Raw genomic sequence first — 13,990 nt, forward strand, 5'->3', positions numbered from 1 at the left:
GGAAATAGCAACCCACTCCAGTATTCTTGCCTGGAAAATCCCAAGGACAGAGGAGCCTGGCGGGCTGAAGTCCATGGGGTCCCAAAGAGTCGGACACGGCTGAACACACCAGCACAGCATACTGAAAGACATGAGAGATTACTGCTCTCTAAGTGACACAGAACACAGTCAGGACAGCCAACAGCAATCACAGAGTCAGAAGCAGAGATGTAAGCTATGAAGCCCCAGAACTGAACCATTTACCCAAGATTTTATTTAGACCAGAAAGGGGATTCCTCAATGCAGAAATCTGATTTTATATGTGCCATTAGATGGTTACATCAGAAGACTCATCTGGTATGAAAGCACAACATTGTCTGGGTAAAGCATGAGTTTCCCCCTGCAAAGCAGTTTTAGAAATTAACAGACGTTTAATTCTGCAACATCTCTGGCTCATCACAGAAACACAGAACTGAGTAGACTAACTGAACATAGTAAACCAAGGTGGAGGTATATGCAATGGGAAAAGTTTTTACAGATTATAGAAACATCTGAAAAGTCAGTGGCAAAAGTTATGAGGGGCTTATATTGACCTTATGTTGACCTAGGAATTTGATGACAAATCCAGCAATCAGTTAAATCCCCCAGTAACTACATTTTGTGACAACGTTGCTAAGGAGTTTTCTATCCATCCTAAACATTGGGGTAAAAATATAGCTAGAAATAAAACAATCACTTTTCATTTTAATAAGGAAACAGACATTTGGTAAACAGTACAATTGAACTGGTAGGATGGGTCTTAAAGCTCTCGTCTGGACTGTTGGATCAGCTGTCTGCTACTTCTGTCATCTTGTCATCCTAGCCTGGTGATGCTTGTCTTAGTTAAATCCAGGTGCTAGAAACAGGGATCAAAGTCTGTTCAGGTAGAGTGATATTTTTAAAATGAGAGATGTGAATCCATGAGTTACTGTCTTTCAGTTTAGCTGTGTATGGCTTAGTTCATAATACTTGACAAATTTCTATCTGTTGTGGCTGCAAAGAATTTTTCATCTGATGTCCTTTCCAACAAACAAAATGTCTAGGTTGTAATCCACGACACTTTTCATTTCCTAAGGGCCTGCTGTAAAAGTAGTTACCAATTTTTTTTAAGTATCTCAATAAGACCCTATCAATAATATATTTTCTCTGCACAATTGTGGGTGAAATGTTCCAAAATATTGTTTTCCCCATAAAACTACTTTTTCAGATGCCCAATGGGTTAAAGAACGTACCCGCTGGAATAACAGCCATTGGGCTTCAATATGTCTATTAAAAGGCGTCTCAGGTGGCTCAGCAGGTGAAGAATTTGCTTACAATGCAGGAGACATAAGAGATGCGGGTTTGATCCCTGGGTCCAAAAGATCCTCTGGAGAGGGGTATGACAACCCACTTCAGTATTCTTGCCTGGAGAATCCCCATGGATGGAGGAGTCTGGCGGGCTATAGTCCATGGGGTCACAAAGAATTGGACACAACTGAGTGACTAACCACACACATGTCTATCGAAACTATTTTTTGTTTTATCAGGTCTAACCCATATTTGTGTGGTGGGGTCAAAATTTCCCCTTTTTGTTGCCTAATCTGTCTCTCTTCTTTAGTGGTGATTTCTTGACCCATAGAAATAAATCTTTCATTGAGTTTGCAGGGTTAACAGAGAGCAGTGGACATTCTGGAGGCTGGACAGGGTGAATATTTAAAGCTGCCCATTTGGCTGCAACATCAGCAAGTTGATTTCCTTCAGCTTCCACAGTGCCAAATTTGGAATGCTCTGTTGTTTTCATAATTGCTGTTTTGGCAGTTGTATCGTGATTAATCCATTTATTCACTAATCCTTTATCCATTAATCTATTATCATGCAGTCCATGGGGTCACAAAGAGTTAGACACAACTGAGCAACTGAACTGAACTGATTGTGATTGATGACTCTTCAACGTGTTTTCTATTTTAAGGTTTAAAACCTCATTGCTTTCATAGCATTCCAAAGATGCTATGGAAAAAAGCATATCGAACATCAGTATAAATATTTGTTACCTGGTCTTTAGCTAGCTGACAAGCTAGAGTTAAGGCAATTAATTTGGCTTGTGGTGCTGACTTTGTTTCTGGTAAATAAAAGTTTTCAATTATGTCCATTGTGGATCTTACTGCATATCTGGCTTGATAATGTCCCATTCATCCCATAAGTAGGACCCATCTGTAAATTAAATTAGATCAGCCTTATCAATAGGGGCTTCTTATAAGTCATTCCTGGGAGGAAGACAATAAACTGCTAACAAGATGTGATCATATTTGCTTTCTTCCTGTGGTTCTGGAAGCAAAGTTGCAAGGTTAATGCTATTACATCAAACCAAGATCATATTGGGAAGAGAAAGCAACAACTTCTTTAAAAGTTAGCTGGCTTACAGAATTGGGCTGAGTGTGGCAGGAGTTTAGAAGAGACTCAACTGAATGTGGGACATAAGCAGTTAAAGGAGACCCTATTACTACGTCTTCAGCAACCTTACACGAGAGAGCTGTTTCTAAAATAACCCTCATACAAGGTGGAAGTCCTTTCTCTACCGAGTCTAACTCATTTTGGGAGCAGAAAATCTCCCTACAGGCATTTTTGAAAAGCATCAGGTTAAGACAATAACTCTCTATAAATGACAAGAGACTTGAGAAGCATGGTTAAAGACCTGATCACAATGCAATTGTCAAGGAAATTTGTTGTGACATACAACATTTCAAGACAATAACTAGAAATATGACTGATAGCATACCAGGACATTTCAAATTTTAGGAACTTCATATAATTTCTAGAACTTTTATATTAATAATATTTACTTATAAAATAGAGCTTTAGAAGATTTTTTGTTACTCATTTGACAATGCTTCCTATGCAATTTAATATACCAAATAAGCCAAATTATTTTAATATCTCTCTTTGAGATGTTCAGGAGCCCTCAGAAGCATCCCAAAGTTAGCTAGCAGTCAAAAGAATTTCATTTAAAGTTTGATTTGAGAAAGTTTGTCAAAGATATCAAAGGTTTTAAGCGTTTGACCAAGGAGGATCATTAGTAACTATTAAACAATATTTATTCATAAAACTATTAATAAAATGATAACAAAAGATTTCAAAGGCAAGTGTAGGAAGTTACTAGTAAAGAAACTTTGTAATCTGTTACCAAAAGCAGAAGCAGATCAATATTTCAAAACAAAACTTTGCCCTCACAGCAGAGGAAAAAGGTCTAGTTTTACATCATTTCACTTTTAATATTAAAATTCATTTATTTAATTAAATCTAATCTTAGTCTTAATCATGCCAAAAACTCTTTGCTGAAGATTCCCTTTTAAAAGTTAATTTCTAGAAATATATGCCATTTCACAATCTTTCAATAAAGCACAAAATATATTTATTAACAGTTTCAAACATATTAAGTCTCTCTGGAATAAGAGGTCAAAAGTAGGTAAAAACAGACTTCTTTAGCAATTAACGTTTCCCGTATTTTATCTTATTAACAATGATCTATGTTCTTCCCCAGTTGTCCAGTGGCTCAGACTCCATGCTCCCGATGCAGGAGGCCCAAGTTTGATCCCTGATCAAGGGAACTAGATCTCACAAGCTGCAACTAAAGATCCCACATGCCATAACTAAGACCCAGTACAGCCAAATAAATAAGTAAATTTTTTAAAATGATCTAGACATTCAAAGAATTTCTATCATTTAATTTAGCAGAACTCTGAAGTTTCAAGTCATCAGAGGTCTGAAGAAATTGTTCTTAGGTAGACATACCATAAAACATATTATCTTAAGAAAGTTTACCCAAAAGGCTTTATCCCCTTATCTCTCTTCTATTACTTATGAAAATATCATCATACCATTAATTATCTCATTACAAATTTTGGAACAGAAATAATATGAGTTTATCAATTTTCAGTTAACCAAGGTACAATAAAAGTATTATACTTAATGGTGAGACTCTAAAGACATGTCTGTGTTAATTAAACTACCAATTTAAACTGGTTTTTAGTCATTAAAAGTTAATCCTGGATCACATGATCCTTTAAGAAGTGGGCTAAAGTTACATTTAGAAATATTTGATTTGTAAGCACTTACCTTTAAGTCAAATAGAGCTCTTTTACAAGTTAATTTTGATAACACTATCCAGAGGTAGGGACATACCATATTTATAAACGCACACACAGACAAACACATCCAGACAGACACAGATAGAGATGTCATAATTTTCCTACTTGTGTTTTTAAAAGCCTCTTTCCCTCTTCTTTTCTCCTTTTAGTTTTAAGATCTACTAATTGAGCTAAGGCTGTCGTCTCAGGTGATGTGAGCTATGTTTATGTTTCAAGGACATAGTATGAGTTATAACTTCCTTCAAGCATCCTCTGAGGAATATTTTTATTCTCTCAGGGTCAGAATTTTGAAAACGTCTTTTATCAAGGTAGCTTTTTCTAGAATGTCAAAAAAGCTCCATCCTGGCCATTTAAGAGTGAAGATTAGTACCTGCAAGCACCAGCTTCGTTCCAATTACATGAATTCATGTCCTGAATTTTACTGGACCTATTTTTCATTCTCTTTCTGTAAGAAAAAACTTTTCTTGGCTGTGCCATGCAGCAGGTGGGATTTTAATTCCCTGACTATAGATCAAACCTGTGCCCCTTGCATTGGAGGCGCAGAGTTCCAGTGAGCAGCTGCCCAACTGGGAGCAGATCAACCTTCAAGGCCCAGTTTCCTTTCTTATTTTGGTAGCCTGATTCAGATATGAAATGCACCACTTTCTGAGGACAGTGTGATGGACCAAATGTGTGCTGCTTCTGAGTCTAGCTGCCCAAGGAGTTATCGCAGGTCGCTTTGACTCTCTTACGTGTCTTGGTTCCTCCCTCTGACAGTCTAAAACTGCCCTGGGTGCTCGAGGCGAGAGATGATCAGCCTCTGTTATGCCTGCCCAGCGAGCAGGGTTTTTTTAATGATTATACTGAGTCTCTCTGTGGGCTCACTACACATTGCGAGGATAGATCCTTAAACACTTCCGCTAGGTTCTCAATGACCTGGAAGCACCTTGTGGCCGGAAGGAGCAGATGTCCTTTTCCCTTTGCAGTTGAGCAGGCTCAGTCTTCATTTCACTGGCAGTTTGTTTGGACCATATACACCTAATCTTTCCAATTTAAGCCAAATCTTTAAGAAGGACAGCCAACCTGGTTCCTGCCAAAATTTCCCCAAGGTCCCCACCTAAGAATTTCCCACAGGTCTGCTGCCTAGGAAATGTACAGTTACCACCTTTAGGACTCCAAGAAAAACAGAAAAATCCCAAGAAAAACAGGTCAGGGGACTTCCCTGGTGGTCAGGTGGTTAAGACTCTGTGCCTCCAATGCAAGGGGCACAGGTTTGATCTATAGTCAGGGAATTAAAACCCTGCATGCTGCATAGCACAGTCAAGAAAATTTTTTTCTTAAAGAAAGAGAATGAAAAATAGGTCCAGTAAAATTCAGGATGTCATTGAAAGCAATGATGTCCAGATATCGGAGAACTCACCAAAGCACCTGAGGAATACCAAAAACTGGGTGGGACTCAAAGAGCCTGTGCTGGTACCGAGCTTCAGTTTAGGGAGGTCTCCAGGTGCCTCTGATAGACTGCCAACTCTGCCAAGAAAACAGTTGATGGAAATTCAATTAACTACCAAGTTAAGAAGAAAAAGGGGGGATTTTAAGTGAGTTAAACAGAGGATTATAACCCTGGAAACAGATTCTCAGAAAGTTCTGAGAACTGTTCCACTTATTAGAAGTCAAAGGCACAGTCTTATACATTTTCAAGACAAAGGGATCATACATCAAAATAATATATTGATATTTTACATTAAGTTCACCAAAGATACATAATCCAGGTAAGCACATATAAAGCAAGCAGCAAGTCACCATGGCCCCTACGGAGCTGGGAAAGAACAGTGATCCTTTAAGAGGTTACATTGCTAGCATCAAAAGGAGGAAAAAAATGGGTCCTTAGGGTCCAGCGGGCACCCCGATCTTTGCGGTGCTCTAGTTAACGTATCCTGCAGACACGCACGGCATGTTAGGGAGTGGAGGAGGGAGGAGGTCCAAAGAAACACAGAGAGGAAATTCTATGTTTAATTTTTTTCTTGTCCTGCCTTAAAATATAAATTTAATTTCATCAGAGGTGAAGATGAAAGGGGCCTGGCCACACAAAAAACATAGAGGAACATAAATGCATATTACTGAGCCAGAGAGGCCAGTCTGAAAGGGCTGCACGCTGTATCACCCTGACGGCATGACATTATGGAAAAGGCAAAACTATGGAGACAGTAAAGAGATCAGTGGTCACCCAGGTTAGTAAAGAGATCAGGGGTCACCCAGGTTTGCAGGGAAGGATGAAGAGCTGGAGTGGAGAGGATGTTGAGGACCCTGAAACTGCTCTGTATGGTTCATAAAGATGGATGCAAGTCTTTACAAATGTGTCTAAACCCACAGCATGTACAGCACCCAGAGTGAACCCTCATGTAAACTGCTGCTGCTGCTGCTGCTGCTAAGTCACTTCAGTCGTGTCCGACTCTGTGCGACCCCATAGATGGCAGCCCACCAGGTTCTGCAGTCCCTGGGATTCTCCAGGCAAGAACCCTGGAGTGGGTTGCCATTTCCTTCTCCAATGCATGAAAGTGAAAAGTGAAAGTGAAGTCTCTCAGTTGTGTCCGACTCTTTGCGACCCCATGGACTGCAGCCTACCAGGCTCCTCCTTCCATGGGATTTCCCAGGCAAGAGTACTGGAGTGGGATGCCATTGCCTTCTCCATCATGTAAACTACTGGGTGACAATGACGTATCACTGTAGGGTCACAGATTGTACCAAAGGTACCACTCTGGTGAGGGAAGTTGTTAGTGGGTCAGGTTGTGGGGGGGGGGAGGGGAAACAGGAGGCATACGGGATTTCTCTGTACATTTCTCTCAATTTTGCTATGAACTTAGAACTTTTCCATAGTCAAGTCTAGTTTAAAAAAGAAACTAGGCTGGACCAAAACTTAATAGTAGAACAAGAGCTCACTGCTTATCTTTCTGCTCTGGATTCACTGAGCAGCCCCGAGAGCTCCCCCACCCCTTCAGGCTGGAGAGAAGATCACGTGAGTCCCTGAGACTCCCCACCAGGGCTGGGAGGTCAAGACTGTAATGTCAGCTCCGGGGGGTGGGCTATGAGACCCTGACCACAGTCTCCCCTCACAATGGAAGGGAAAAGGACATCACCTCGAATTGCCCCCTGGGATGATGACATCCTGAGGTGCCCTCCTCATGGCCTTGGCCTTGGATGACCAAGTGGTCACAGCTGTGGGGCATCACTGAAGAGGCCAAAGAAGCTTGGCAGGGCCAGCCACCCCATTCTCCCCCTCACCTATGGTGGCACAGGTCTACAACCAAACCAGTCAACTCACCCTATATGGCTCATAAGTTTAAACGATCTGACACCAGAGAGTGTATCCGCATGCTGTTGTTCAGTTGTGTCCAACTCTTTGCCACCCCATGGGCTGCAGCATGCCAGGCTTCCCTGTCCTTCACCACCTCCCAGAGCTTGCTCAAACTCATGTCCATTGAGTCAGTGATGCCATCCAACCATCTCATCCTCTGTCGTCCCCTTCTCCTCTTGCCCTCAGTCTTTCCCAGCTTCAGGGTCTTTTCCAATGAGTCAGCTCTTTGCATCAGATGGCTAAAGTATTAGAGCTTCAGCTTCAGCAGCAGTTCCTCCAATGACAGACAGGTTTGATCTTGACATCCAAGTGACTCTCAAGAGTCTTCTCCAGAACCACGGAGCAAAAGCATCAATTCTTTGGCGCTCAGCCCTCTCTATGGTTCAACTCTCACATTCTTCATGACTACTGGGGAAAAAAGATGAGTGGTTTGCGTTTCTCGAGTGCTTCCTAGAAAGTAGGCTTTGTGCTAAACACTTTATCCTTATCGTCCAACTGATTTTTCCTAACAATTCCATAAGTAGGTACTTGCATTGTTATTTTCCATTTCACTGTTGTGAGAATGGAGGCCCAGAGAGTTTAAGCAAGCTGCCCAAGGTCTTTCAGCTGGTCCTAGTGGTACCGTGTATTAGCACTAGAACCGTCAACTCTTTGAACTTCCACACTACATTTCCAATTTTATCTGTATAAAAAAACATTGTGTTGTATCAAAAACACAGTTTTGCTGCCAACACCCATGGCACAGCCAGCACGCTGTAGCATTTTGGGGGAGAGGAATCTCTGAGTGACCTAAAGCTGGAGAGATAGCACTTCTGCCCTGCAGAGATAAGGCACAGAGGAGGGGAGAAGGAGTCTGCACAGGTAAGAGCATCCATGGGACTAAAAGAGGTTTACAGACTGGGGAGGTTACAGACCAGGGAGGTTACAGACCAGGGAGGAGAGAGCAGAATTCATATCTGAGGGCTGCAAGCCAGGAAGTGAGTCCGTGGGAAAAACCATGAGGTCAAGGGCCAGGGTAATCCAAGACCCGACCTGGGGGACACTCACTTCCTCCCACAAAACTGCCAAGCTCATCTCCTCTGCTGCATTCCAGAGCCATGGGACGAGAGACCCTGGCCCTCGGCTGGGCGGGCGCTGCCATCCTGGTGTTGCAGACGCTGGCGACCGCAGCGGGCGCCCCGGGGCACCCTGGAGATAAGGGCGGGGTATTTGAGGACCTGAGTGCCCAAGAGCTCAAGGCCGTGCACAGCTTCCTCTGGTCCCAGAAGGAGCTGAGGCTAGAGCCATCCAACACGCTGACCGTGGCCAAGAACTCCGTGTTCCTCATTGAGATGCTGCTGCCCAAGAAGCAACACGTGCTCAAGTTTCTGGATAAAGGCCACCGGCCTCCCGTTCGGGAGGCGCGTGCCGTCATCTTCTTCGGAGCCCAGGAGCAGCCCAACATCACCGAGTTTGCCGTGGGGCCGCTGCCAAGGCCCCGGTATCTGCGACACCTGCCGTTCAGGCCCAGGCACCAGGCCTCCTGGGCCTCCAGGCCCGTCTCCAAGGCAGAGTACTCCCTCTTGAGTCACTTCCTGCAGGAGGCCACTAAGCCCCTGCACACGCTTCTCATGCGCACAGCGGGCGCTGTGTTCGGAAACTGCTCCCAGCAGTGCCTGACTTTCACCGACGTGGCACCCCGAGGCGTGGCCTCCGGCCAGCGCCGCTCTTGGTTCATCCTGCAGCGGGAAATCGAAGGCTACTTCCTGCACCCCACTGGGATGGAGCTTCTGCTGGACCACGGAAGCACGAACCCCCGGGACTGGACGGTGGAGCGGGTCTGGTACAATGGGAGGTTCTACCGGAGCCCCAAGGAACTGGCCAAGAAGTACGACGATGGAGAGGTGGACGCAGTGGTCTTGGAGGACCCGCTCGCCAAAGGCAAGGACGGAGCGAGCCTGCCCGAGGCAGCCCTCTTCTCCTCCTACCAGTTACGCGGGGACTTGGGCGTCTCCAAGAACGGCCCCCGCCCAGTGCAGCCTGAGGGCGCGCGCTACAGCCTAGAGGGCCACACGGTGCGCTACGCCGGCTGGAGCTTCTCCTTCCGCCTGCGCTCGTCCTCCGGGCTGCAGGTCCTGGACGTGCGCTTTGGCGGTGAGCGCGTAGCCTACGAGGTGAGCGTGCAGGAGGCCGCGGCGCTGTACGGAGGACACACGCCCGCCGGCATGCAAACCAAGTACATGGACGTGGGCTGGGGCTTGGGCAGCGTCACTCATGAGCTGGCCCCTGGCATCGATTGCCCGGAGACGGCCACCTTCCTGGACGCCCTCCACTACTACGACGACGACGGCCCCGTCCTCTACCCCCGGGCCCTCTGTCTCTTCGAGATGCCCACGGGGGTGCCCATCCGGCGGCACTTCGACTCCAACTTCAACGGTGGCTTCAATTTCTATGCGGGGCTCAAGGGTCAGGCGCTGGTGCTAAGGACCACGTCGACTGTCTACAACTATGACTACATCTGGGACTTCATCTTCTACCCCAACGGGGTGATGGAGGCCAAGATGCATGCCACCGGCTACATCCATGCCACCTTCTACACCCCCGAGGGGCTGCGCCACGGGACCCGGCTGCACACGCACCTCATGGGCAACATGCACACCCACCTCATACATTACCGCGTCGACCTGGATGTGGCAGGTAGGACCCGGGCTTGGGACCGCCCACCTGGCCAAATGTCTGCACCCCAGCAATAACACACTCCTGGGAGATGATGGTGCCAAGTCTCCCCTGGAGACATAATGTCAGGAAGGTTTGCCCAGCCTGCAGGTATGGGGCCTGTGGAAACCTGTGTGTCCCTGCAAAATGGTGACGTGAACAGTGCCAGGGGCTGCCCCTGCACTGACCCCTGTGGAGGATGGACCCTGTGCAAAGGTGTGCACAGGGCAGCGGAGGGGATATTGCCTAGGTGAAAGACACGTCCCGGCCTGGAGCTTTGAGTGGATGCAGCGTCACTGGGAATAGTCCTTGTGTCTCTTGAACTAGTGGTGTCACCACAAAAGATTGGAGACTCTTTTCTCCAACGGAGTGGGAATGGCAACCCACTCCAGTACTCTTGCCTGGAGAATCCCATGGATAGAGAAGCCTGGCAGGCTACAGCCCACGGGGTCACAAAGAGTCAGACATGGCAGTGACTGAGCATGCGTGCCTTAAAAGACAGCATGGGTGTATTGACAGGATTTGGCCTGATATCAAGTCCCATGTTAGAACAGGCCCCCAGGACCAGCTGGGCAGCTTCTCCTGCTGCACCCTGTCTGCTCCTGACCCAGAGGGCATTGACATGCCCTCTCCCCCTGGGGAAAGGCCAGCTGCCTCTTTCTGGGACCACAGCTGCAGCAAACAGGCTCGGATGCCACTCTCAAGAGGAACTCCCCAGGGTCACGGTGGAGTCATTGCCACTGCCGTGCCACCTCTGAGCTGTCTTCTAGTTCCTCAGCCCCTTCCCTCCACTGCCATCTGGCTCAGCACCTGTCCCCGACATCCCCTTCAGTCCACGGTCTGCTGTTGGGAGTGGTCCCGGACGGAGGGCCCAAGGTGGAATGAGGAGGCTTCAGTTCCAGGTGCTTGACCCCAACTCCTTCCCTGTACACCCGCAGGCACCAAGAATAGCTTCCAGACCCTGCAGATGAAGCTGGAAAACATCACCAACCCCTGGAGCCCAGGACACCGCGTGGTCCAGCCGGCTCTCCAGCAGATGCGGTATTCTCAGGAGCGCCAGGCGGCCTTCCGCTTCGGACATTCTCTGCCCAAATACCTGCTTTTTACTAGCCCCAAGCAGAACCCCTGGGGCCACCAGCGCAGCTACCGAGTGCAGATCCACTCCATGGCCGAGCAAGTGCTGCCCCCAGGCTGGCAAGAGGAGCAGGCCGTCACCTGGGCCAGGTGAGGGAGGCCCAGGAGGCTGGTGGGGACTGGAGGCTCCTCTCTGTGTCTCTGTGTCTCCCTGTGTCCGTGTGAGTCTGTGTTTCTGTCCATGAGATTCTGAATCTATCCAGTGCTATATCTGGGGGTGTGCACGTGTGTGTGTGTGTGTGCATGCATGTTCCTGGGTGTGTGGCTCTGTGTTTGGGTATGGAGGGTGCAGAGCCCTTTCAGAGCCCCGGAGCCTCCACTGACAGTGAGTCTGGCTAACTCCCAGGGGATGATCCCACATTTAGGGGAAGGCAGTAACTTTCCCCCTTCGTTGACCCTGACGATGTTCCCTGGGAGGGGCTGGGAGGTCCCCGGCACCCAGAGTCACGCGGCTTCTCTGCCTGGACAGGTACCCCCTGGCAGTGACCAAATACCGGGAGTCAGAGAGGCACAGCAGCAGCATCTACAACCAGAACGACCCCTGGGACCCACCTGTCGTCTTTGAGGAGTTTCTTCACAACAATGAGAACATTGAAGACGAGGTACCAGCTCTGCCTTTTTCCAGCCCCACCCTGAGACCAGATCCCTGTCCAGTCCCAGGATCCCCGTCCGGTCCCAGGATCCCTACTGGGTCGCAGGATCCCTGTTGGGTCCCAGGATCCCTGCCCAGTCCCAAGATCCCCGTCCAGTCCCAGGATCTCTGCCCGGTCCCAGGATCCCTGTCCAGTTCCAGGATTCCTGCCAGGTCCCAGGATCCCCGTCCGGTCCCAGGATCCCTGCCCTGTCCCAGGATCCCTGTAGGGTCCTAGGATCCCTGTTGGGTCCCAGGATCCCTGCAGGGTCCTAGGATCCCTGTTGGGTCCCAGGATCCCTGCCCAGTCCCAAGATCCCCGTCCAGTCCCAGGATCCCTGCCAGGCCCCAGGATCCCTATTGGGTCCCAGAATCCCTGTTGGGTCCCAGGATCCCTGCTCAGTCCCAAGACCCCTGTCCAGTCCTAGGATCCCTGCCCGGTCCCAGGATCCCTGTCCAGTCCCAGGATCCCTGTCCAGTCCCAAGATCCCTGTTGGGTCCCAGGATCCCTGTCTGGTTCCAGGACCCCTGCCCGGTCCCAGGATCCCTGCCCAGTCCCAGGATCCCTGCCGAGTCCCAGGAGGGCAAGGACCAGCTTACTGGGTGGAGAAGCCAGCTCCGGGTTCACCAGATTTGCCCCTTCCTTAAACCTGGGGCTTGGGTGCCGGCCACCCCTTCCCCTCTGAGCCTCCTCAGCACGGCCCGCCCCTCTGTCCCGCAGGACCTTGTGGCCTGGGTCACGGTGGGCTTCCTGCACATCCCCCACGCAGAGGACATCCCCAACACAGCCACGCCCGGGAACTCCGTGGGCTTCCTACTCCGACCCTTCAACTTCTTCCCAGAGGACCCGTCCCTGGCATCCAGAGACCTCATAATCGTGCGACCTCTGGAAAATGGCTCCACCTACACCCAGAACTGGATGCCTGAGGAAGAGGGGGACTGCTTGAAGCCGCCCCCTTTCAGCTACAATGGAACCTACAGGCTTGTGTGAAGGCCCCTGCCCCACACTGAGTTCCACCTGAAGCCCAAGCACCCCCCTCCTCCAGGGACAGATGATAAACCCCTCTGGGGCGGCTTCCTGGGGGAGGCACAGTGGGTGAAGCCACACCCCAGGCCGGGCATGTAGGACACACACGGATGAGAAACCCAAGGCCTTGGTCTCCACCCCAGAGAAGACTTCCATGGCTATGGCAAATGACAGTCACTGAATACCAGGTTGGCCTGTGAGGTCAGTGTAGGGAATCTGAGGCTGATGGCTCCCTCCTGGGAGACTAGGGGTCACTGATGAGCATGCCAAGTAGTGCAAGCACAGGAAGACACTGGAAAAATCTAGCGAAACTGCCACCTCCTCTTCCCTTTGACTTACTGATCCAACTTCTTGGAGTTATTGTGGAGATCTACTTACAAACACAGGAAAAATAGATGTACATAGCAATTTACTGAAGGACTGTTTGTACCGGCAAAGTCTGGGAAAAAACCCCAAACCTCCATCTACAGGAGATGGAGATCTACAAGAGAGAGTCTGTAGATCTTAGTAAACCTTAGAATGCCCACACCATGTGATTGTAGGTGACTGTGAAAGGGATATGTGCAGGGATATTCACTGTCCTGTTGGGAAGAGCTTCAGGATGTACTCAGAAAACAGGTATAGAACAATAGACGGCATGCTAATCTGTGTATAAGAAAAGAGAGAAATATACATACTCATAAATACTCTTGAAAGATAACACATGATTCTAATAAAAGTGATTACCCGTTGTCTTCATCCATTTGAGCTGCTGTAACAAAATATTGGGTTGCCCAAAAAGTTTCGTTCGAGTTCTTCCATAACATCGTACAGTACCACAGTCTGGGTGGCTTATCAACAACAAAAGTTTATTGCTTCCAGTTCTGGAGGATGGAAGTCCAAGATCAGGGTGTCAGCAAGGTCAAGTGAGAGCCCTCTTCTGGGTCAAAGACTTCTGACTTCTCGCTGCATACCCCCATGGCAGAGGGGTAACAGGTCTCCCTGGGGTCTCTTTTATAAGAACACTAATCCATTCATGAGGCTCCACCCTC

At 48.3% G+C, this 13,990-nt stretch overlaps 1 protein-coding gene across 2 annotated transcripts in view; it reads left to right on the plus strand.

The window, feature by feature from the left end:
- AOC1 (amine oxidase copper containing 1) overlaps nt 1-13,697 on the plus strand; it is a 29,782-nt gene extending 16,085 nt beyond the window's left edge. For both annotated transcript variants that reach the window (XM_043873233.1, XM_043873232.1), the window contains exons 2-5: nt 8,567-10,149; nt 11,106-11,391; nt 11,771-11,903; nt 12,654-13,697. In XM_043873233.1, coding sequence (XP_043729168.1) covers nt 8,571-10,149; nt 11,106-11,391; nt 11,771-11,903; nt 12,654-12,923 — 2,268 coding nt within the window. In that variant the 5' untranslated portion in view covers nt 8,567-8,570 and the 3' untranslated portion in view covers nt 12,924-13,697. The remainder of the gene's footprint in view (nt 1-8,566; nt 10,150-11,105; nt 11,392-11,770; nt 11,904-12,653) is intronic.
- Nucleotides 13,698-13,990: the final 293 nt, after the last annotated feature.

This window comes from Cervus elaphus, chromosome 18 (assembly GCF_910594005.1).
Source record: "Cervus elaphus chromosome 18, mCerEla1.1, whole genome shotgun sequence".
Lineage (NCBI taxonomy): Eukaryota > Metazoa > Chordata > Mammalia > Artiodactyla > Cervidae > Cervus > Cervus elaphus.